We start from the raw sequence: 23,426 nt of genomic DNA on the forward strand, positions 1-23,426 counted from the left end.
TATTTTCCCACTTGTGACAGTGGCTGGCTGCAGAGACTTCAGAAACAGGAACAAGAATTCACTTGGTGACATGGAAGATGCTCATATGGCAAATATCTCCAAAGCATACACTAAGTTACTTTGGGAATGTCACGCCCCTGAAATGCTTTTGTTTGGTTTTGGCAGTTTGTTTTGGGCAGGGCTTTGAGCCCATTTATGCAAACACTCTATCTCTGAGCTACTACAGAAACTTTTAATATGTGACATTGAGAATAGGTTTGACTAACCAAATGAAGGGTTAAAAGCTTATGCATTTTATGTACGTGATTTGTATGTAAGGGTGTGTATGTGTGTGTGTGTGTGTGTGGTAGACATTAAACTCACAGCATTGTGTGTGCTAGGCAAGCGCTCTATCACTGAGCTACATCTCCAGGCATTATGCACCGAAACAGTGAAATGCAAAGTTTCACAGATGAAGTAAAGGAGATGTTTAGCACATTTAAGAGAGATCTTCTGCAACTGCAGACATTGGAGCCCATCACCTTACCTATGAGATATTTTCTTTCTGGTAGGAATGTTGTAGGCCCTTAGGATCCTGACCAGAATCTTGATATCTCCATCAGAGACAGTCTGTGCTGTGACTTTTCTTCTTTCTTTCCTCTGAGGCTTTAACTTCCTTCGTGGTTCAATGAACTTACAAATCGCATCTGTCAACTGGCTAAAGAGTAAAAAGTGATCAGCTCTATGTACACAAAATAATACTGTTTTAAATATACTAGTGTTCTATTTAGGTTTGGGTGGAACGTTCTATAGATGTCTGTTAATCATGGTACATGAGCTAGATTGTTGGAGCCCATCCCTTGTGGCGGGATGCCATGCTCATCCTTAATGCATGGGAGAGGGGCTTGGTCCTACCCCAACTTAATGTGCCAGACTTTGTTGACTCCTCATGGGAGCCCTTACCTGTGAGGAAGAGTGGATGGGGGGGGGCGTTGTGGGTTGGGGGTGGGCAGGGAGGGTGAGAGGAGGGTGGGAGGGAGAACTGAGGTTGGAATAGAAAATGAAACTTTAAAAAAATAAATAAACTATAAAAAAAATAAGTAAATATACTATGGTTTAAAATAATTGCTAATAAAGCCATTATTCTGAACCATATTGTGTCCATTATGGAAGGGGACAGAGCTCTTTTTAACCCCAACTAGGCACCATTTCGAGCATAGAGAGGAAGCTGTGCTAGGTCCCTCAGGCTGGGAGAGTATTTATTCCACAGCAGCCAGGACCTTCCTGGTGATGCTGAGAATTTGCATGTAGCCTTGGAAGGGATCAGACTCCCTCCTGACTCTCCCCTTGGGCTTCACAATGGGTGCTGGAGAATGGCAATAACCCAGCAAAGGCTCTACAACCTGCCCCTGTGCAGCTCAGTGCCCTGGTACCACTGAGATGGTGTGGGATATTTAATTGTACTGTGAAACCCCAAGAACGTGTTAATAAAATCAACCTTGGGTCAGGGAGCAGAGCCAGCAGCTAGCTGATAGAAACTAGTCATACAGAATACTGAAGAGCCAGGAAGATGAATAGAGAAACACACAAGAAGGAGTAGGGAGGGACTTGAGTTTTATGGTCTTTTTTGTTTTTTTGTTTTTGGTTTGGGACAGCTGGAAAGACACTCTCTTGCTTGGTCTCGGCCAAAAAGGAGGATCACCTGGTTCCTTCTTGAACTAGCAGGTTTTCACCCCAACATCTGACACCCAAGTCTTCATTGGTCAATGGAATCCTAGAGACATTTGCCAGAAGCACCAGAGCTGGTGCGGGCAGGACAGGAAATCCCACCAGGCTGTGGCCCGCGTGGCTGTGTGCTGACTGCAGGACTGCAGGGCTGCAGATGGTAGTTAAACCATCAGTAGATGCAAGTGCAGTCACTAAGCCAACAACCACACTGAGGAGTCTCGGGTTTGCGGAGGGAGGTGATGGGTTGGTTTATTGTGCTGCTACCAACCATGACTCATCTAGCAGCGGTCTTGCAAGAAAACATCAGAACAACAAAAGAAATGGGGCAGAGACATTCTTTTCTTTTTCTGTCTTGTCCTCGACCACCTAAAAGGAGAGAGAAGCCAACCTCCTCTAAACTACTGCACAAATGCAATAATGCCAGGTAGATGCCCTAAAGTGGCCAATTACATTTTGTCACCAAACCTTACTCTACATTCTGAAACTGTAGTGTTGTGGGATATCTGACAGCACTGTAACACCCTGAGACTATGTTAATAAAGTTAGCCTTGAATAAAGGGGGTGGAGCCAGTGACTAGCAGGATGGGATTAGCCATAGAGGAGCCAGGAATATGGATAGAGGAGATGCTTAGGAAGAAGTAGGGAGGGACTTAAAAATGTCATGGTCTCTTTAATTTGGGAAGTATGGAGGAAAGGTCACTTGGTGGCTCCTCTGCAGTTTCTTTGATCTATTAGGTTTTCACCCCAATACTTGACTCCCAAGTCTTTAGTGATAATAGAACAACTTAGATGAACACATCATCTGGCATCCCGTGCATGGTAAGCCACCACTTCTCCTGCTGCCATAGTCGCTGCTCAGGTCATGAGCTTTTCCCATCATGGTCCCTCTGCTTCTGCTCCACAGGCAGAGGCCACACATCAGCTGCATGAAACCCATTTGCTCTGTGACTCCTGCTTGGGCTTTTGCTGCCACTAACCCTCCACATGTGCGCACTGGACACTCTGTTCTCGCACGCTTCTGCAGAGATGCAGCCACAGCCACTCACCACTGGCTCTGTCATCCTGCTGGCACCCACGCCTGCATGGGCCTCACTTCCCAACACTCTCCTGCTGCCTGGACAGCCCACTGCCTCCTGCCGCCCCCCACCTCAAGTCCCAAGTGCCACCATTGCATCTGGCTGTCCCACATAGCTCTGCCATCGCTGAGGCTGCTGTTGAGGACAAACTGAAAAGTCACCAGAATTGGTGAGACACCTGGGAAGTCCTTAAGGGGGCGTTAAGTAATACTGAATCTCTCCCAAATTAAGAATGGAGAATATCACATCACAGGGAATTAGGACTCTGTGTAGTGCCACAATGGATGGCTTGGAAAAAAAAAAAATGGATAACTGGCTTAGCTGGGATCGATATAATGTCAACTATAATTATTATCAATTTGCTAATTCATATTTTATCTTTTAAAAAGTGGTTTGATAACTTGCCAATATAAAAAAAATGTTAAGATACAAGTCCTAAAAGACCTACTATTGAAAATGAGAAAAATATTCAGACACAGAGAGAAGAATTTAGATGAGAACCTACCACACTACCACATGTTGAAACTGAAGAGGGCTGACAAAAAGTTGTTAGACAAACCAATCTTAGTTTATCAAATTACTATACAAGAACAACCAGCAGACAATAGGCACCCCAACATTATGCAGAAGTTAAATGGAATCCTATAGAAATGTTAGATTTGAGGAGATTTAAGGAAACTGTAATTTCATATGGTTCACATTCATCCTATGTGAAGCAGATACTAAATTCATGGGCAAGTTAGAACAGAAGTATCCCCCAAGCCTGGAAAGATTTAGCTACAGCAATATTGGAAGCTGGTTCTCAATGGGAAACATGGGGGAGAGAGGAAGCTAGGATTGTAGAACAATGAAATAGGGCTAGAGGCACTGATATTTCCCAAGATCATGTTCTCGGTGAAGTCTAGTGTGCTTATTTGCAAAGACAGTTTGGATTTGATGATTATACCTTGGCCCTATGTCAGTTAGAAGCTTGGAATGCTTGGGACAAGGCTGAAGAATAAAAAGAGAGGACTGAGTCATTTACTAAAATTGTACAAGCCCCCATCCCCCAAAAAAGTATTTACTGATTTTTCTATTTACAAAGATTGACTTGAGCTGCAAATAGAATAATAGTATGAGACCCAGAAGTCAGACAAATATTAATCAAATCCTTGGCTTTTGAAAATGCTAATTCAGAATACAAAAGGTTGATTAGGTCTTTAAAGCCAAGTTCAGCACCAACAGATGAATAGATTAGAGATAGAACTGATATTGGATCTCATGCTTATGATGTGATTTTGGTAGAAGTGACTTCTCAAACTTTTAAGAAAAATCAAAATGTCAGATGTTTCTACTGTGATAGACAAGTGTTATGAGCACTTTCCCACCAGCCTGATCCCAGAGCTGAGTCAGTCCCAAAATAATATACAGAGACTCTATTACTTATAAAGCTGTTGGCCAATGGCTAGAGCTTCTTATTGGCTAGCTCTGTCTTAAATATTAGCTCATTTCTATCAATCTAAGTGTTTCCATGTGGTCTCATTAGGGAGAGAGAGTCTGGACCTCTTATTCCTCTCACGGCCTACATCTTGACTCCTCTCTACTACATCTCTCAGAATCCTCCTTGTCTCCTAATCCTACCTGTCTTGCTTTCCTATTGGCCAACAGTGCTTTATTCATTAACCAATAAGAGAAACACATTTACAGAATGAAATCTCCCATCTAACATGGTCATCTGAAAAGGAATTGTAGGCAAGGCATTCCTAGAACCAATGTCTTTTTTTAGAGATAATCCAAATGGAAGGACCCAGACTTCTGGAATGTGCAGAAGGTCAGAATTGCACAAATGAATGCAGGTCAACAAGGGACAGGCAAGGTGACCCTTTGCCAATGGAAAATGCCCTGAGAAGCCTCTCACAGGCCCCAATATCAAATCTGGTTCAATCATTCCCTGTCAGCATTGGAGAAACTCATTCACAGAGCTATTAAAAGACTTAATGTCTGTTGTTAAAACAAAACAAAACAAAACATATTGCTCTGGATGACATAACAGCTTTATTAGATAAAACAAAAAGCTCAGGATAGACCATAAAACAAATATTTGGCAAACTTCTATAAATGATCAAAGGCCAAAGCTAAAAATATGAATAAATGGCATTGTAATTGAAGGTTTGGTAAACACAGGTGATAATATAAACAAGAATTTCACCAAAATCTTGGCATCTAGATTGGCTTCTTCAGGAGGTAAATGTTCAGCTTCTAGGGATTGGAACTTTGTCTCAGGTGAAACAAAGAACAATGTGGGTTGAGAGTATAGAGCCAGAAGGACATATAGGAAAATTAAAGCCTTATGTGGCTAATGTAGCAATGAGTTTGTGGGGATATAATTTGTTACAGCAGTGGGAAATACAGATTAACATTCCTCCAACCTCAGAAACAAACTATAAAATAATGATTCTGAAAGAAATATTAAAAGATACTATCAAGAATAGTCACCAACTATTCATGTTGTACATAAGCAGGGCACAACAGCTATTGGTCTTTCAAAGGTACCAACAGCCCTATCTTTAAAATGGTTAACTGACAAACCTGTCTGGATAGAACAATGACCTTTGACATCAGAAAAATTACAGGCACTGAAACAGCTGGTCCAGGAGCAGCCAAATGTTCAACATATTGAAGCATCGACCAGTCCTTGGAATTCTCCTACATTTGTTATCAAAAAGAAATCTGGAAAATGGATAATGGTAACAGATCTGAGAGCTGTAAATAAGGCGATTCAGTCAATGGGCTCTTTACAGCCTAGAATTCCCTTGCCTTCCTATTACCTAAGGGATGGTCTATTGTAGTCATTAATTTAAAAGACTGCTTTTTTACTATACCTTTACAAGAACAGGACAGAGAAAAGTTCGCCTTCATGGTGCCCACTTAGAAGATGCCAGTGGAGGAACTTGCCTCAGGGAATGTTAAACAGTCCCACTTTGTGTCAATACTTTGTACAACAGCTATTAGAAATAAGTCATAAACAGCTCCTCAATCTATAATTTACCATTGTATGGATGGTATCTAATCAGCTGATTCAGATACAGATAGCGTAGAAAGAAATGTTTGATGAAGTAAAGAGAATTTTGCCTTGTCAGGGATTACAAATTGCCCCCTGCCCCCCAAAAAAAAACCATAAAGGGAAGATCCTATTAATTATCTAGGATATAAGATAGGTTTACAGAAAATCTAACCACAGAAAGTACAACTTGGGTGAGATCAATGTAAAAGATATGCTTAATAAATAGGAAGGGGTAATGAAGACCCCCCCAGACATAGATTACATAGTACTTTAATAACTTTATTACTTTTTAAACACTAATGAGAAAGAATGGCAGCTGTGCAGAGACATTGGATAACAGAAAAAAGAAACCTGCTGCTGAATTAAATCAGCCTGTATATTTTAAGGATGTGTTGACCTCAGAATGGAAACCCAGATATGTATTATGTTGGGGAGAGATGTTTTGCTTTTGTTTCCACAAGAAATGAAAAGCTATGGACTTCTTAAAAATAAATAAAGATCAGATTTGACTGGGAGAAGAACCCTGAAAATCTTAGCTTCAGATATAAAGGAAGAAACCAAGAAAAACTACAAGACAGGTGACGTGTAAGTTGATCCCTTGACATGGGAACAGCTTTGAGAATGGATGAGACATGACCAATCTTGTTGGCTACAGAGTCTTCATGACTTAATTATTACATGCCATCCTTTCGTATGGCGTAGATGAAGATTTATTTTACAATTTGGTTATGCAGTCCATATAAAGTTGACAGATTTTTTTTTTTTGTTAACCTCAAACATAGCACAGGTGAACCAGCCTCTCAGAATGCCTCTATTGAAGTTTCCTCAAAATTCTGCATCCAGACAACTTAAAGATGGAGTCCTAGCTGGAGTAGTCTGTGAGGCTGGATCATCTCAACTAGTCACACAGAGATTGAACAACAAAGGATGCAGCTAGCTCTCCTAAGACCTGACCGTTATCCCAACTTTCTCAGGGCCCCCTAAAGCTCCTGTAGCCCCCAGACAACAGGAAGTAATTTTAAGAACATGATGCCCACATTCCTGAGAGGTGGTTTTTGGTTGTTCAGTGGGTTATATATGTTTGACATTGTTTAGAGGGGTTAGTTCCAAATTGTTATTGATCATGGTGAGGGAGAAAACTAAACAAAGGAGGTTGGATTAAAGGCTTTCTTTCTTTCTTCCTTCCTTCCTCCTTCCCTCCCTCTCTCTCTTTTTCTTTTTCCTCAAGCCTTCTTTCTTTCGTATACAGTGGGAAAAAAGGGGGGAAATATAGGAATGATAAAAGGGTAGATTATTGAATCTACTAAAAAGCAAATACTAGTCTCAAATATAAGGTTATTTTTGTTACAGCATACTGTATATGTGTTTCTACTCTTGTTTAAAATATTGTGCCTAAGCAGCTCATTTAAAAATGTAATGTAAAAGTCCTAGTCCTTGAAAGCTACTTTTACAAACTGTTTAGGGTAATTAAGTGTAGGTTAGCTGAACATTAGAGGTGCATGACTTTAATCCCGGCATTCAGGGAGGCAGAGGCAGGTGGACCTTTCTGAGTTCAAAGCCAATCTGGTCCAGGACAGCCACAGCTACACAGAGAAATCCTGTTTCAAAACAAAACAAACAAATAAATAACTAAATAAATAACTAACTAAATAAATAAATGCAGGTTAGTAGTTAGTTATCTATAACAATCAAACTTATACTCATGTTATGTATGTTTTCAAGGTCAAACATATATTTTTAGATCGACAGTGACCTTCAAACACATCAGAGATCTTCAGAATATGGCATATAAGATATTTTAATAACATAAGGCTTTTCATGACTGTGAAACATGTCTGCTCCTGGCAGCACAAATCTACTTCACAAAAGGATGATGTGCACTGAAGAACCTCTATATAGAGTTCACTTTCATTGTGGCAAAGTTAGCTACTGGGCAAGAAAATTCCCTTGCCTTGATTGCTGACAGTATGCCATCCACATTGGACAAGCAGGACATGAAAGAATGTAACTGATGAACATTGTGAGACAAGGTAGGAGAGTCCTTCAAAATTCTGACTTCACAGATAGATATTCTAGGCCCGTAGGCCAAAGATGGATGCCTTTCTCTGTCATTTCTATAAATTTGGAAATGTACTCAGGTAATATTTTATCCTTCTTGGGTCTCTGATGAGAGCTGAATACAATAGTTATACCATTTCCTTTCTTCCTTCCTTCCTTCCTTTCTTTGTTTTTTTCAAGACAGGGTTTCTATGTATTATTTTGGAGCCTGTCCTGGAACTCACTCTGTAGACCAGGCTGGCCTCAAACTCACAGAGATCCGCTTGCCTCTGCCTCCCAAGTGCTGGGATTAAAGGAGTGTGCCACCAACGCCAGGCTAGTTATACCATTTTCTTTGTTGCCAAATTCAGAAAAGAAACTTGCAAAAGAGATGTAAAGTTATAAGGTTGGAGACATAAAATCTTAAGTTGTCATCTAAGAAAATGTTTTAAGGTCTAAAAGGACATTTTTGACTGGTAATACAAGTTATGACAGAAAGTGATTTAGGTATAAAATTTTGGATTCATCAAGATAGACTAGATAATAGAGTAATTTCTCTGTATTTGACAAATACAAATGGACTGGACATTGTGAATGTAATTCTTAACCTGATAATTCTTCTTATTATATATGGTTTTACTGTGTTAGTGCTAAAACCTTTCTATTTTATTTAGACAATACTTGATAATTGTTCTTATTGTATATAGTCTTATTGTGCTAGAGTTAAAACTTTTCATTTTTATTTAGATTAAAAGGGGGAAATGTTGTGGCATCCATGTGAGATTGTGTTAATAAAGCTAACCTTGAATTGGGGGTGGAGCCAGTGACTAGCTGGCAGGAATCAGCCATAGAGAAGACGGGAATATGGATAGAGAAGATGCACAGGAAGGAGTAGGGAGGGGCTTAGAGATTTCATAGTTTCTTTGATCTTGGAAGTGTGGAGAAAATATCAACTGGCGGCTCCTCCCCTGTTTCTTTGGTCTATTAGGTTTTCACTCCGATAATTGACTGCCAAGACTTTACTGATAGTAGAACACTTAAATAAACACATCACTGCAGTTTAGACATGTGACATAATATTTATAAAATACAGAGAACCCAGAGGATTCTGACGGTAGTAGCTTAAGGCTTCACTTTCACATTTAGTAATTCTAAAGTACCTTGTAGATACAATTTCTTCATAGTCAGCTACAATATCCGACAAGCTAAATTTACTGACTTTGATGATTCTTTTCATTATCAGACGTCTCACCTAAAGAGAAACCCAGAAGTTAGAAGGAGTGGAGAGTTTCTGTTTTAAGGCTATGTATTTACAATGCCTCTGGTGCACTGTGTATTTAACCCCTCGATTTTTCAAGCGCTGAGTAGGAAGGGCCTTAGGCAAGTGGGAAAATGGCTACCTTTACTGTTATTAAAATCATCTTCAAGACACAGTTATGGCAGAGTAAATTCCTTCTATACTTTTTCCTTTCTTGTTCCTTTCATCTTATCCAAATTCCTTGCCCAGTTTTCCCATCTAACTCATTGTCTGTGGTGCCAGAACAAGGAAAAAAAAAAAAAAAAGACAGTCCCAGGAGCTCATTTCTGCAACTCCTAGTGACCAACATGAATCGCCCTGACCCACAGACCTGCACTGTTTCCCTCCAGCCCATCCTATGCTAACATTAAGTCCCTATCCCATCAACACGGCAAGAGAGTCACTGCTGCCGCCATAACCCTTGATCTCCTCCTCCTCCTTTTTCCTCTTCTTCTTCTAATTTGAGCCAGGGTCTCAGTCTGCAGCACAGGCTGACATGCTCTTAAGTAGCCCAGATTGTCCTTGAACTTGCAATCCTCACTCAGCCTCTCAAGTGCTGGAATTACAGTTAAGTACTATACCTGGGTCAAGTCTCTATTCTTCTAATGACTACAACTGTCTCAGGAAACTCTTCCCTCTCCTCGAACTCTAGTCTTCATAATAGGTTTAGGCTTTCAGACATGAAAGTATAAAGTAGAGTTGGCAATTTGCAGCTTTCTGTCCTGCCACACATCATTCTGGGGACAATGTAACTAAAGCTTGCTTACCTGCTTGAACTGTCTAGGGCATGGAGAGAATGGGCAAAGTATCCTGCCACACAGGCAACAAACTGTCCCCTTGAAATTGAACCAGACCTGCCTTCCTGCAGGAATTTTACTCTTTTATCTTCCTTGGCAACCCAGCAGGACTGGGCTCCTTGCTGTTTCTCCCATAAGACAGATAGCTAGGCTTCACTTGAGTTTTCAAACATGTAGATTTCTGTTACTTGGAACATTGTTTACAATTGTACCCCCTACCCCCTACACCCTACACACACACGCGCGCACACACACACACACACACTCACACACACGAAAAAAGACAGAGACAAAGTTCATATCCTCATTTTCTACTTTTTGTCCTAACATTTTTCATTCTCTCAGATATGATTTATTTTTATTATATTACTTCTTCTAGAAAATAAACTTTAGGAGGCCAGGACTCATAATAGACACTCAGTAATGGTCACTGAATAAGCGAATTGAAGGACCACTCCAAAGAAATGCACTAGCTTCTTAGATGCTATCATTTCAGCAAAACACTATCCAGTGACCCTTGAGACAGCTGGGACTGTATTCCCTACAGATATAGTCCCAGCCTTGGCTACCATTGATGCCAATCTAACAGCAAAAATCTAGTGCACAACTTATGTCCCATGGAACTCATAAAACTCAACAGCAAACACTGACAGCCACTCCAATGAGGCTAAGGGCTAAGAATCTAAGACCTAAGAGGTCTCCAGGGTAAACATTTTCTATTGTCTGTAATTCCAGTATTATTATGTGAACCTTCTAAACAAGGCTTAAACTAACCTCAGCTCACAGTCTTTACACACATTTATGTCTAACAACACAGCACACAGCTTTCCCAAGGCTCCCTCCTAGGATTTGTTTATACCCTCAAGCATCCTCAGCAACCACTCCCTTAGCCCTCAGTAGGGCCAGTTCACCAGTGGTAAAATGATATGCATTCTTTTCCTTAGGAGCAAGCACACTTCTCTATTTTATTCCAATACGGCAAACTCATTATTAGAGTGCATCCCAAGCCTTGTTTTTAAAGTACAGTGTTAATTAGGATGAAGAGACAGGATGTAACTTTCCTGCTTAAACAGAAGCTAGGTATGTGCTCCCACAGTGAGTTAATTGGTGAAGAAGTAAACTAGCTGAAAAGGAAATCTGGAGAGAGTTGTCCGTCCAACTCTCTACAAAGAGTATCTATCCTGCACCCAGCAGAGGGGTCCTCACACCAGTAAATCAAATATGTTGACAATATCGAGCTGTCATTACCTTTCTCAGAAAATTGACAGAATTAATCCTTTGTGCAGTGATAGAGTTCACGTCTGAAATGGACATGTCCTTTTGTGCCTGACTTTCGTACTCCTAAACAGAGAAATAGGTTAGTTTTGCCCGAATGTAATATGGGATCAAATCTGATGTGCTCCAACGAAAATTCTGTAATTTGTTTGTGTCCACGCACAAGGATGCTGGCAAACACTCCTCAGGAGGAACAGCCCTTTTTGATTCTCTCTCTCTCTGAGAACTGCTCCCAATGAGTTTATCCCATTTTCCTCCGGCACGGAGTCCACTGGCCCTTTCCTTGTATCTGTTTATTTAGTATTTGTACATGCATGCGGAGGACCATTTGCTAGAGTGGGCTCTCTCCCCCTACCATGTGGGTCTCAGATAGTCCAGCTTGGCAGCAGGCACCTTTATCCTCTGAATCGTTTGACAGGCCCACTCGGAGTGATGACCAAGAAAACATGTCGTTTTGAAAATGAGAAGATGAAGAAAGTCATTGCTTTGCTTTTTTTTTTTTCTTTCCTCTCTGAGCCACACCTAAGGAGCATCTGTGACACTCCTGACTGGGCTTGAGCACGTTTCCACTACTACTTGAGTTTTAGATATGGTGAGGTGAGTTCTGCGTAGCTAGCTTTGTTTGTGTAGCTTCTAAGTGACTGAGAAGACATCAGAATCTGGCATTTTTTACCCAAGCTGGCTGTCATCACCCTACTGCGGCAATTCCACTGGACAGGAGTTTTCTCAGAGATGGGAAACAGTTGCTTTCGAACTGTCTCTTAAAAGCTCCCGTGTGGGGTTATGACAGTCGGCTACTTTCACAGCTGTCCTCTCTCACAGTCTCCTCCTATGAGACTGGCAATGTGCTGGTGAGGTGTTTTAAAGTTCCTATTTGAACATTTGCTACTCTGTGGCACAAATACTTGCCTGGCTGCAGATTGATGGAGGCCACCAGGAACTCCCGGCAAGTGTGGCTCAGACGGGACACGTGTAACAGACTGTCACTGGCTGCAACATGTAACCCAACAAGACCAGCGCTTCTCTTATCTCTTTTCCAGAGTCTTAAGATATGAACTGAGCTATGTCCTACAGCCAAAGTCTACACTCATTGTAGTAATGTTCCTTCCCTGGCTCCTCCCCAGAACCTCTATAAAATTAGCGCTATATTTTTTGAAAACAAAAATACACCAGCTACATCAATCTGGAACACACCTAAAGGATTTGGGCTGTGAAGAAGACTGTAAAGTCAAGCTAAGGACATGATGGGAATTAGGTGATCTGTACAATTTTAGTATCTAAAGGGAAAGGAAGGATCTGTGGATTGATTATTACTTGCCAAAATTAATACAGAGGGGAAGACGGGTTAAAAGCAGCAGGACGTCAATGCTATCATACACTGAGCTGTGTCTGAGTGGGAGCCAAGTACCTGGAAGACTATGTCTGGGATCTCTTTGTCGTAGAGGGGCATCTGCTGCAGAAGGAAGAGGTCTAGCTGGCCCGCGTTTCTCAGCTGCAACAGCTGGAAGCGTTTGCTCTTTTTCATTTCCTCGTCAGACACGAAGTTAAATTCGTCTTGCAACTGCTCAAGGCGGAAATATTTTGGGATTTCCTGCCCTTTGTGTCTCAGATACTGAAAAACACAAACATGCCGAGTCTTTACTTGGGAACTCTTTTTTTTAAACTGGAGAATTATTTCGCTCTATCAACAGTGACGTCTGTGGCATCTGAGTAGGATGGAGCAATTGGGCCTGCGGAGTCAGGTGACCCGAGGAACTACAGACTCTGACTGACATGCTTCCTACCTGTCTGATCAGGACTTACACAGAAAGAGAAAATGCCAATGCTGCATACAAACAAGAGGCAGAAAGGGGCATGAACTATGGATAGCAGACCTGGAGATGGCGTACGACAGCCACAGCCAGGTGGCACCGACAAAGGAAGGTGAAGACAAAGCGTGTTGGGAACACAGAGCAGTTCAGTTGGCTGTAGGGGATGGGCACAAGTGACCAGATAATGGTGTCTGAGTGCAAGCACCCGTTTTTCAGTCCTTGTGTATCACCGTCAGTACCTAATATTATGGTTAGAGTGTAACAGGTGTTAGCCTAAAGGGCAGCCTGCCAACCATCAGGTTTGGGGTAGTCAATTCGGCTGATGCATTCCGAGTGCCTTTCCAATACTCTAAACTGACTGAGAGTCTTATGTGCCCTCAATTCTGCGTTCTGTTAGACCCTAAGTGTCTAGAAAAATGCACAGCAAATAATGGAGCAGTGTAGAGGTGTGTATGAGATACATACGAGGAAATAAAATATATTTACAGTGATGATACCTTCTGAAACTCACCATAATAAGTTCTGTTATATCCGAATACTCTGGGTTATTTGGATCAATCCTGATGTCATCTGCCCAGTCACAAAGCTTTTGCGAGTTCACAGGCCATGGGAGTCCAGGAACACCTCTGGCGTCAACATTCCTTAGCACACTAATGTGGAGAAAATATTTTGTGACTCTTCAAACAACATGTTGGTTACATGTTACACAGGCCCATCCCTGGTAGAAAAGCAGATGTGAACCTACCCATATCTTGTATTTAAGGATAAAAAAGAACCCATCTTTATGATATACAGACTGGTCCGCCTCACATTCTCCTTTCACTAGAGCTTTCTGATAAGTGTCTACGTAAAAACAATACCCTTGCTAAGAATAAAACTCTATACATATTCATCTGTGCTGTCTCCGTTTTTTGCAGAGGGGCTAAAATGCAGTAGAAGCTTAAGTGGATAATACTCTTTGGTTGTATTCTATACATTCTAGACATGATTATGGGTTAAATATTTTATGTGATGCACAATACTAAAATTTAATCCAAATATTTGTTTGTGCAAAATCAAGAACAAACACAATGTAAAACGTGAACTTAAGGGGCTGCCAGCATGGTTCAGTGGATCAAGGGGCCTGCTAGCAACCCAGATAACCTCAGATCTATCCCCGGATCCCAGAGAGTCAAAGGACAGACTCTTCTAAGTTGTCCTCTGACCTTCCTGTGCACTGCAGCATGCATGTAAAAATTAAAATATATATATATATATTTTCAAAACATTGACATTGGTTTGTATTGTCATCATTGAAATATAACAAAAAGCAAAGTGATTAAGCAGGGAGTATAGGCTAGGAGAATATCTTTGGTCATGAACAACCATCTTCAAACACTGGGGCAATAAAAATAAGTTAGATTCATGATATACCCGGGACATGGTAGCTGTGATGAAGTCACAGACATGGCAGGTGGAGCCCAGGCCGGTCTTCCGTTATAGTTCCTATTTCTGTCCTGGAAGTTGGACTATTTTTCTTTCGCTGCTATAAAAGACCTCTAATTCTGACACCCTTGAAATCCTGCAAGACATTTTCCCTCCTCTTGGCACAGTGTTAGCCCAGAACACAAGGCTTGAGGCGGAACTTGAATGCTCACAAGTAGACTGGAGAGGGAAACTTACACAAAGTTACTTTCTAAGGAAGGAAGCTTTCACTGGATTTCACAGGGTCCCGTGACATCTGCTTCATGAAATATCACAAACCTTAGAAGGGCATTGTGGTGACTTCCCTGGATACCCTCTACTGTGGGCTGAGGTCAGATCCCCATCAGCTGAGAACTGTTTCCAGCAACCAACACCAAGTCAGCCGCCCTGTCTCTTGGCTCTAGGCTGCACTGAGGAGGCACGTGAAGTACATTCTAGAAGTCTAGGACTTTCCTTCCATCAAGCCGATAGGGATGACTGGGGACGTTTAAATCCCCAGAAAAAAAAAAAAAAAAAAAAAAAAAAAAGCCTGGGCCTTTGTCTGCAAGGCAAGCTCTGTGGGAACGCTTCTCTAATTGTCTACGAGACTGTAAACCTGAGCAGTGAAGGAACACGAAGACACTGCTGTGGTGTGTGACGTCAAATGAAAAGCCAGGGGCCTTCTGCTGTGTGCAACCCCCTTTATATGCACACTTTATGGGATGTCTTGCTGAGATGTAGAACTGTTTCAAACATGAAAAGATGATTACCTACAGTATGCTGATCGCAATGACTGTGACACCGGCGTCAGAGGGATTCCGTTTTCATCTAAAGCCCACGACAGGGAATAGCTAAGTTTCCCCGAGGTTAAAAGACAAAGCTCTTCATTCTTACTTCCCTGGAGATGAAGAGGCACATCTGCTTATGAAAGACATTGAACACATCACTGGTTCAGAACGGGGAACATAATTCTTTGTGTAAGAAATGTTGTTTGTGCAAGCGTGAAGATCTCCAAGACCCACAAGAAAGCTGTAACCCCAGAACCCATAAGAAAGCTATCTATCTGTAATCCCCAGGACACACACACACACACACACACACACACACACTCAATTATACCCCTCACATGCAACACAAATATACACACACACCACACAAATACACTTAGACCACATAGACACACACCCCAGAGCTCACATTTCAGCAATGTTTAAGTTTCCCACAGACCAGATTCAAGACAAAGTTTTAAATAATAATCCAGTTTTTGACACCTAGAGTAATTTTTTTTTGTAACCAAATACAATAAATGGAAGGTTTTGTGTTTTTTTTTTTTTTTTTTTTAAGACTTGCTATGGAGCCTAGGCTAGTTTAGAACTCATTATCCTTCTGGGCCTTCTGAGAGGTGAGATCACAGGCAGGTACTACCATAGCCAGTGTTGTATAAATTTCCTCCAGATTGAAGCATTCTGGCCTGCAGGGAAACAACTCAAAATAGCTTCAGGAAGTCCCTGAAACCGACCAGCTTCACTAGGCGGCCCCTCCCTGCTGGAATGAGCAATAAAACTGAGAGTCCCTCTTCGAGGAAGGGAAGCTGAGCTTCAAAGGGGACTCAGACCAGACCAGCTGCCTGGGAGAATCAGAGAGACCGGCCAGGCTGCCCAGAAAAGGTGTAGACCAGCTGAGGCACCTGGAGAGGACACCCTGCAACCTGCTGAGCTGCCTGCAGGCTCTGCAGTGTTCCAGCTCCCCAGCTTGTGAGCTGTCACTCATGACAGGGTGGGCTTTGGCTATGCTGCTGTCTTTGAGTCATTTCTGCTCATGTAAGTGACCCCAACAAAACTCACTGGTTCGCCAAGTTAGACTTCGGTGGTATCCATACTTTGGTTTGTCGTGGGCTCCCTATCTGGGGTGAGTAGATGTGCGTGTTGCATCTCCTCAGGAAAAGTTTTATCACAGAATACCTAGCTAGGGTTCTTTACTCACAAGTATGACCCAAGTTCACATGGAAAAAGTGGAGGGGAGATTTTTAAAGGACTCACTGCTTCCTACGCCTCCATCCATAGGCATGGCCAGTTTATCAGAGCTAAATTCTGTATATTCCAGGACCGTCTTGTCTTTCAGCTCTGTCTTGTTAGGTAAAGGCAGATATAGTTTAACCAGTAAACTTGTCCTTTTACTTATTTCATAAACCTAAATATAAAATAAATGGTTGAGAACTCACCAAAATGCAAAACAGGAACAAGAAAAAAAAAAAAAAAAAAAACAAAACAAACAGAAGCCCTCTCAATAACACATCTGTATCACCTTTCAAAAATACTATATAAAAATAGCATTGTTCTATTACAACCCAGGCTCACAGTTAAGGTGGGAACAGGAAGCTGGCATGTCACATGGTACCACACTCACAAAGCAGCAAGAACAGGAAGTGGGGGCAAACTAGACCACCTCTGTTCTGTTGTTTTGCGTTGACTCACTTCCTCCAGCAAGGCACTACCCGATAAAGGTTCCACAGCCTTCCCAGGCAGTGCCACCAACTAGGACTAAGTATTCAAACACGAGAGCCTATGAGATCAGGGGTCTGTGGTGTGCTCATCCATCCGATTTCTTAAAGGGATCCGAGATAACAAGAACAAGGAAGGAAGAGGGAACACTGAAGCCACCACGTCCAGGCTGGGAAATGTGTAGCAAGTGTCTGACACCACAGGCCTATGCCTTACTGCAGCTTAAACAATTCACTCGCCTGTTCAGGGCTGGCAGCGTGTTGGTGGAAATGGAAGTATTCGGAACATCTACAAACAAATGATTTTGTACTTAAGGCATAGCAGAGGTAGATTATGCATTTATTAATTGTAAATACATTGCTAGCTATAGAAATACGGCACTGCTTAATATAAAAGAAATAAGCTACCATATATAACAGGCATTAACAAGAAAAAATAACACATTCGGTATAAAATAAGGCACAAACATAAATGAAAATGGCGTACCTCCAAGCAAATCGTTTCGGGCCAATATAACAGTTGAATGTTAAAAATCTGTTGAAACATGACTTTAAAATCAAACTGCAGGGGAGAGACAGACGTGCGGGAAACCTGTTTATCATTGTAAAATATTTTGATAAAATATTTAAGCTTCTGAATTTTGGCTCTCCTCTTTTGCTCAGATCTAAAAACAAACGAACAAACAAACAAACAACAACAACAACAAAAAACCCATTAGATGACCCGCAAAATCAGAGACTAAAATGTAAAATGTTATGTTTCCCTCCAAATTACCTTTGGAAGTTAAAAAGGATGACTACTTCAGAAGATAAATACTATTTTTAAGTCAAATAGCACCTGCCTGTATGTGATAAAATACCCTCTTTACATGTAGTGAATCAGTTTTTGAAAATGTACATAACATGTAAAAAGTCGAAGGAACCAAAATCAAGGTTTGGCTGTTGATTCTGCCAAGTCATATCTTACTGAAACTATAACACCCACCAGATGTTTTATAAGAGAGGGAAGGGGAAGGCTTTGGTATGAGGTGGAGGGTTTACATAAAAAACAACAACAAAACCACACACACACACACACACACACACACACACACACACACACACACACGGGAGCCATGCACAAATGCACCATTGTTCTTTCCTGTTAAAGGAACTGTAAATCATATAGGAGAGATGATGTGTCACTTTCCTGAGGTTTCTGTGGAAACACTTGCTGGTCATAAAATCACCTGGTGAGTGAGAGGAAACCAACATGTCTTCCCTATGCCTATTCATTTTACCTAGCCAGTTTCTCTCTTCTCATCCACATGGCAATTGGTCAAGTGAGGACTAGCTTGGTCTTAGAACTGCTCTTGGGAGATAAGCCTTAGCCATAGACCTGAAGCCCCCTTCTCCCCTCTGCCATAATCAATTTATGGGCCAGAGTCTCTTCCCATTGCTTGTCCACCCCCCACTTGTAAACCCTCTGAGAAGATCAGGTGACAAATGATGTTTGTTCTACCTCCCCTTCCTCTCTTCCACCTTCCCACCTACCCCAGAGCAAGCTGCCCTGAGTGGTGTCATCTGAAAGCCGTTTTACCAACGTTCTCACAAACAGATTACACATTAGGAACCTTGTAGTGAGGTAGTCCTTCTGTAGCACTGACCACGCCCATTGGGGGGTGGAGCGATGGGCGGAGGTGACCTGAGGAAGGAGGTCGGAGGGGGCGAGGAAGGCGCTCTCTTTCTGGCGTGACTCGGACAGGAGAGGATCGGGTTGAATTTCCTGGTGTTCATCTGTCTAGGTTGTAAGTTATTTCTCCCTGAATAAACATCTATTCGGCTTATTTGTTTATCCTGACCCTTATTTACCGCAATATCTGGTGTCAGAAGTGGGATTTACCTGGGTTTTGCCCCCAGGCGGCAGAAGCCGCCCCCCCTCCTCCACCCCCCAATGGGCGTGGTCAGTGCTACAGAAGGACTACCTCACTACAGAACCTAAGTGTAAAACCACTTTGTGTAACTCAAAAGCCATTTTATGTGACTTGAATACCAAACCTTGTTAGGAAGAGGAAGCTCAGATACAGCCTAGCCCAGGACAGCTAATGACCTGACCCCAAGGCGGCTTTGGTGTGTTGGTGAACCAGCCCCCAGAGAGAGCCCTGATAGCCTGATAGGCGCACCATGGTATGACACAATTGGGCCTCTGGGGATGGTCTCTAGGGTCACACTGCTGTGCTCCCCAGACACGGCTTCTCTAGCCTCTTGAAGTCTTTGAGACTCTGTGTAGCTCCGGCCTCAGCAGCTGCTGAACTTCTGGCTGGCACTGGCACTGGGCTCACACAGGCTGCCGGCCAGCATTCTTGGGAACTTCCTGGGCCTCCATCAGTGCCATTCTCCCAACAGCCACAGCTGAAGGACTTCACCGCAGATGTGGGCTGAGACCACACGGGTCGGACGTGTTCTCACCAGAGAGGATTCCCCAGGGAAACCCTGTAGTATTATTTCTTCCCAAACGACTGTTCCCTGCTCTGTGAGATGTCTGCTCTAACTTTTTATATTAGCATGACATTATAAGGAAAGTTTGTTTGGATAAACTGAGCATACTGGAAAGTCAAATCTCGTGTGGACAGCCTAGTTGCTGAGGGCCTTATAGACCATAGACTGTGCTCTCCACGTTATGAAAACTTACATTATCTCCAGGAAACAGGGCCCCCTTCCATTGCGAGCCATCTCTACTTCTTCCTTTGCCTCTGTATTCTGTTCATTTCTGGCCTTGGCATCGACATTTTACTCCTTTCTAAGGAGTTGATTTCGTTCATCTGTGAATGGGCAGCTGTCACACTATCTCAGGGCCATGACTTTGGAAGCTGTATTTCCTTTGGTCTTAACCACACTGAGCCTTTTCTAGGTTTTCTGACACCTCGGTCCTCTTTTCTGTCTCCTCTTTCCCTCTCTCAGGTCTCAGGCTCTCCATATGACTAGAAATGAGCTCGAGTTGGAATACAGAGGATTTCTGGCAGTCAGACAGAAGCCAGTGTTCCTCAAGAACTTATGGACCGGGTTTTCCATCCCCCAAAGAAGTCCTTCCTCCCAGCTGTCCTCCCTGTAAGCCACAGGGTTTGTCCACCGCCTGCTCTCTTGTTCTATCTCGCTCCTCTATCCTCTGCTCCCTCGTGCACCTCCCCTCTCTTAGATGTAGCCCTGACCTTCTCCAGTCTATTCCTCTTCCTGCTTGCTATGGACTTTTCCAGATGCCTTCGGATATTCTCTGTTATTCACACACACACACACACACACACGCACGCACGCACGCACGCACGCACGCACACACACACACACACAACAACAACACACACACACGCACACACACACACCACCACCAACAACAACAACACAAACACCACCACCACCAACACACACACACGCACACACACACGCACACACACCACCACCACCACCACCAACACACACAACAACAACAACACACACACACACACACACATGCACGCACGCACGCACGCACGCACGCACCCATGCACGCGCACACACACAAAACCTTCCCCCAAATGGAGCAGTCATGTTGGCCATCTCTTTCCTGCGGTCTGTATGCCCTCCAATTTCTTTTCATGGTTCATTTCCCTTCCTTCTTTTGGATGGATATTTTGTACACATTTTACCTAATAAATCATCTTAGGCCCTCATTAAAGGACGTACCTCTCTGCTCAGAAAGAGGGTGGCTAATTGTGCCCTTCTGTCTACTATTCTTTGTGTTTGCTTCTCAATAGAACCATCCATTCATTTGCTTATAAGTGGGAATATTTACTGGGGTATGGTCCATGTTCCCACTCTGTGCTAATTGATGCATTCACAATACTCAGCGATGAACTAGCCCTGCCTCCTCTGGGATAGAGAAGTAGAAAAGTAGACGAATTCAGTGCCCTAAGTTGCAATATCCTGTTTATGGGAGATGGGAAGTGGGATCTATAAGCCTAGTGGATGAGAGAAATGTGTATATTTATTTATTCATAATGTCATAGGCATTATGTCATAGGACAAGGAAGAAATCTGGAAAGGAATGAAATTTGTACTGTCAAAGAAAGGAGCCATCCAAGGGACCCTCTTGACATGGAACAGTTTTCATAAACACTAGGTGTTCTATAACGAGCAAAGTGACAATATAATAACAGTGTCTTTATATCCCCTATGTCTACCTGAATAAAAATTACTATAATGACAAAATATAAAACTTACTGATATATCAGGCTTGATAGTAAAGACAGCACAGACTTTACTAAAAGTTAAACTGGTCTGTGTCCTCCCTCAGGATTGTATTTGATATGTGGCCTGGAACAACTTTGCCTTCCACTAGAATAAACTCCCCCACTTCCAAGATGAGGATAACATCTCACTCCATAGAGCAATGGGGACAACGGGGTATCCCCATATATACAAATGGCACTCATGAAATCTACCATCGTTACTAGAAACACTACAATAGGTAACATGAGGAACGAACAGTTCTCTAGGGAGCTTACAGTGAACACTTGGATAGGTTTGTTAATTCTGCTGTGAAAGAAAGTTGCGGCACCAGCGTCATTGGCTTTACTCTGTCCATATCCATTCCTTCAAGGTCTGAAGCTGTATAGGGGAGTCTCTAGAAACCAACAACAAAAGGACAGATAATTTACCATGCAATCCATTTATACCTGGGTCTGTCTCACATCTGTTACAAGTTCCAAGAAGCACGTGCCTAGCAACGAAATACTCCAACTGCTTAAGACAGTGCCATCATTCACACCACATACCTCCTGTGTGTCGTCATTCTGCAATGGCGTTTCTGCACTGTCTTCCCCTGATACTCCCGGCATTCCTGCTTGGTTCTGCTCATCCCATGTGTTCACTTTTATCCTAATTAACAATAAATAAAATTGTTTAGAGTAGAAGTAATGTAGGTGTTTGGGAGTTGTTAGAGATAAATCTGAAGAAAAAAACAAAACACAAAAAATCTTCGTAAGCTTTTCTGCAGTTTCCACCGGTTTCTTCTTCAGCAATAAATCTGCCAACAGCATTTGCAGCCTTCTCGGAGGACATCTCTCTTCAGGTGACAAAAGTAGCCAGAAGCATGGGGATAGTGTAAACTGAAGGTCATGCATCTGAAATTTCATTTTTGTCTCTCTCAGTTTAAGCTATGCAAACAAGACCTGGTGTAAATGTAGGTGGCCAAAGGGATATCGGGCACACGCCCCAGCTCTTCTCTGGGGCTGATGCATTAACGGTAAGAAGGCCACACTGCTTTGATTGTTTCTGCCACCGCTGGCATTGGTTAACTAACTCTCGGTACTTGCCAAGCGTGTGTGCCCTAAGTACTTGATAGACATCTCCCAGCCCCGAGCAGTGGGCACTACTACCGTTCAACAAAGCTCTGCTTCCCTGGAATATTTTCAGAAAGTAACTGTCCTGGGAGCTGAATTTTCTTGATTAGGGGGTCTTATGCTTCTCAGTTCAAAGTTTCAGATTTTATTTTTAAGTTTTCGGAAGGGAGCCATTTGGGAAGATGTATGCTCTGTTCCTTGTGGAAAGGGGCACAGCTAAAAGCAGTCGGGAGTTTCCTCGGGATGCTAACCAGAATATTACCACATGATCCAGCAAGTGCTCACCAAGGTGCAGTCACAAGAGAAATGAAACCTATTCAGACACCTGAGGAAGGAATGCTTATAAACGGGACGGTGGTTTCTTTTTCGGGTGATGTAAGCGCTCTAAGACTTTAGAATATATTTAGAAATTGACAAACTGTCAAGTGTATCCTAGTAGAGGTGTTTCAGAGGTTGCATGCTTTGTCCTTCTGAAACAGCTCACAAGGATTCTACCATGTTTAATACCTGTACGGGCTTGAGGCCAGGTTACAAGTATTGTAAACCCAGCCTCATTAACGGCACTACAGAATTTGAACAAATGACTGGAGTGTTCTAGGCCTGCTCTCATCTGAAAGTCAGGATGATACGAAGGCCGAATGCAGCCGGTGTTTTATGTAAAGTGCAGAGTCAAACATTCGAAGAGCAAGGATAACCATTATTGCCTTTCTCTGATTCACAGCCATCAATATGGCATCAGCTGACTTGTCCTTTAATGCAGTCACTCAAGCTTTATAACATATTAAATCACTTATGGAGATTCAATTTTAAGGCTCCTGGGCTCAGACCATGCTCCACACCAATTAAATAGGACCAGCAGTTGTTACAAGTCCCAGGTGATTCTAATGGACAGTAATTTTGAGAACCAGTGTTATTAGAGACTAGGTGTCATTAGTCAGGTGTCCTGAGGCTATTACATTATATTATGTCCCTTTGGGACAGTTATTGAGGTAGAGTGATCTTGGGTTTATGGATTCCTTTTTATCCTGGACTATTTGGAAAATGACAAGGTTCTAGTTAGCCAAGTGTGGGGTCTCCTCTTGTGTG

The 23,426-nt window shown here is 42.4% G+C and overlaps 1 protein-coding gene across 1 annotated transcript in view; it reads right to left on the minus strand.

The window, feature by feature from the left end:
* Cc2d2b (coiled-coil and C2 domain containing 2B) overlaps positions 1–23,426 on the minus strand; it is a 95,934-nt gene that overhangs the window by 30,527 nt on the left and 41,981 nt on the right. Inside the window, exons 11-20 of the mRNA XM_051200039.1 lie at positions 21,774–21,876; positions 21,504–21,622; positions 17,474–17,651; positions 16,526–16,676; positions 15,257–15,404; positions 13,555–13,693; positions 12,641–12,844; positions 11,206–11,298; positions 9,024–9,115; positions 527–697 (exon numbers count right to left, since the gene is read on the minus strand). Coding sequence (XP_051055996.1) covers positions 527–697; positions 9,024–9,115; positions 11,206–11,298; positions 12,641–12,844; positions 13,555–13,693; positions 15,257–15,404; positions 16,526–16,676; positions 17,474–17,651; positions 21,504–21,622; positions 21,774–21,876 — 1,398 coding nt within the window. The remainder of the gene's footprint in view (positions 1–526; positions 698–9,023; positions 9,116–11,205; positions 11,299–12,640; positions 12,845–13,554; positions 13,694–15,256; positions 15,405–16,525; positions 16,677–17,473; positions 17,652–21,503; positions 21,623–21,773; positions 21,877–23,426) is intronic.

The sequence above is a fragment of the Phodopus roborovskii genome, unplaced genomic scaffold (genome assembly GCF_943737965.1).
Source record: "Phodopus roborovskii unplaced genomic scaffold, PHOROB, whole genome shotgun sequence".
Classification (NCBI taxonomy): domain Eukaryota; kingdom Metazoa; phylum Chordata; class Mammalia; order Rodentia; family Cricetidae; genus Phodopus; species Phodopus roborovskii.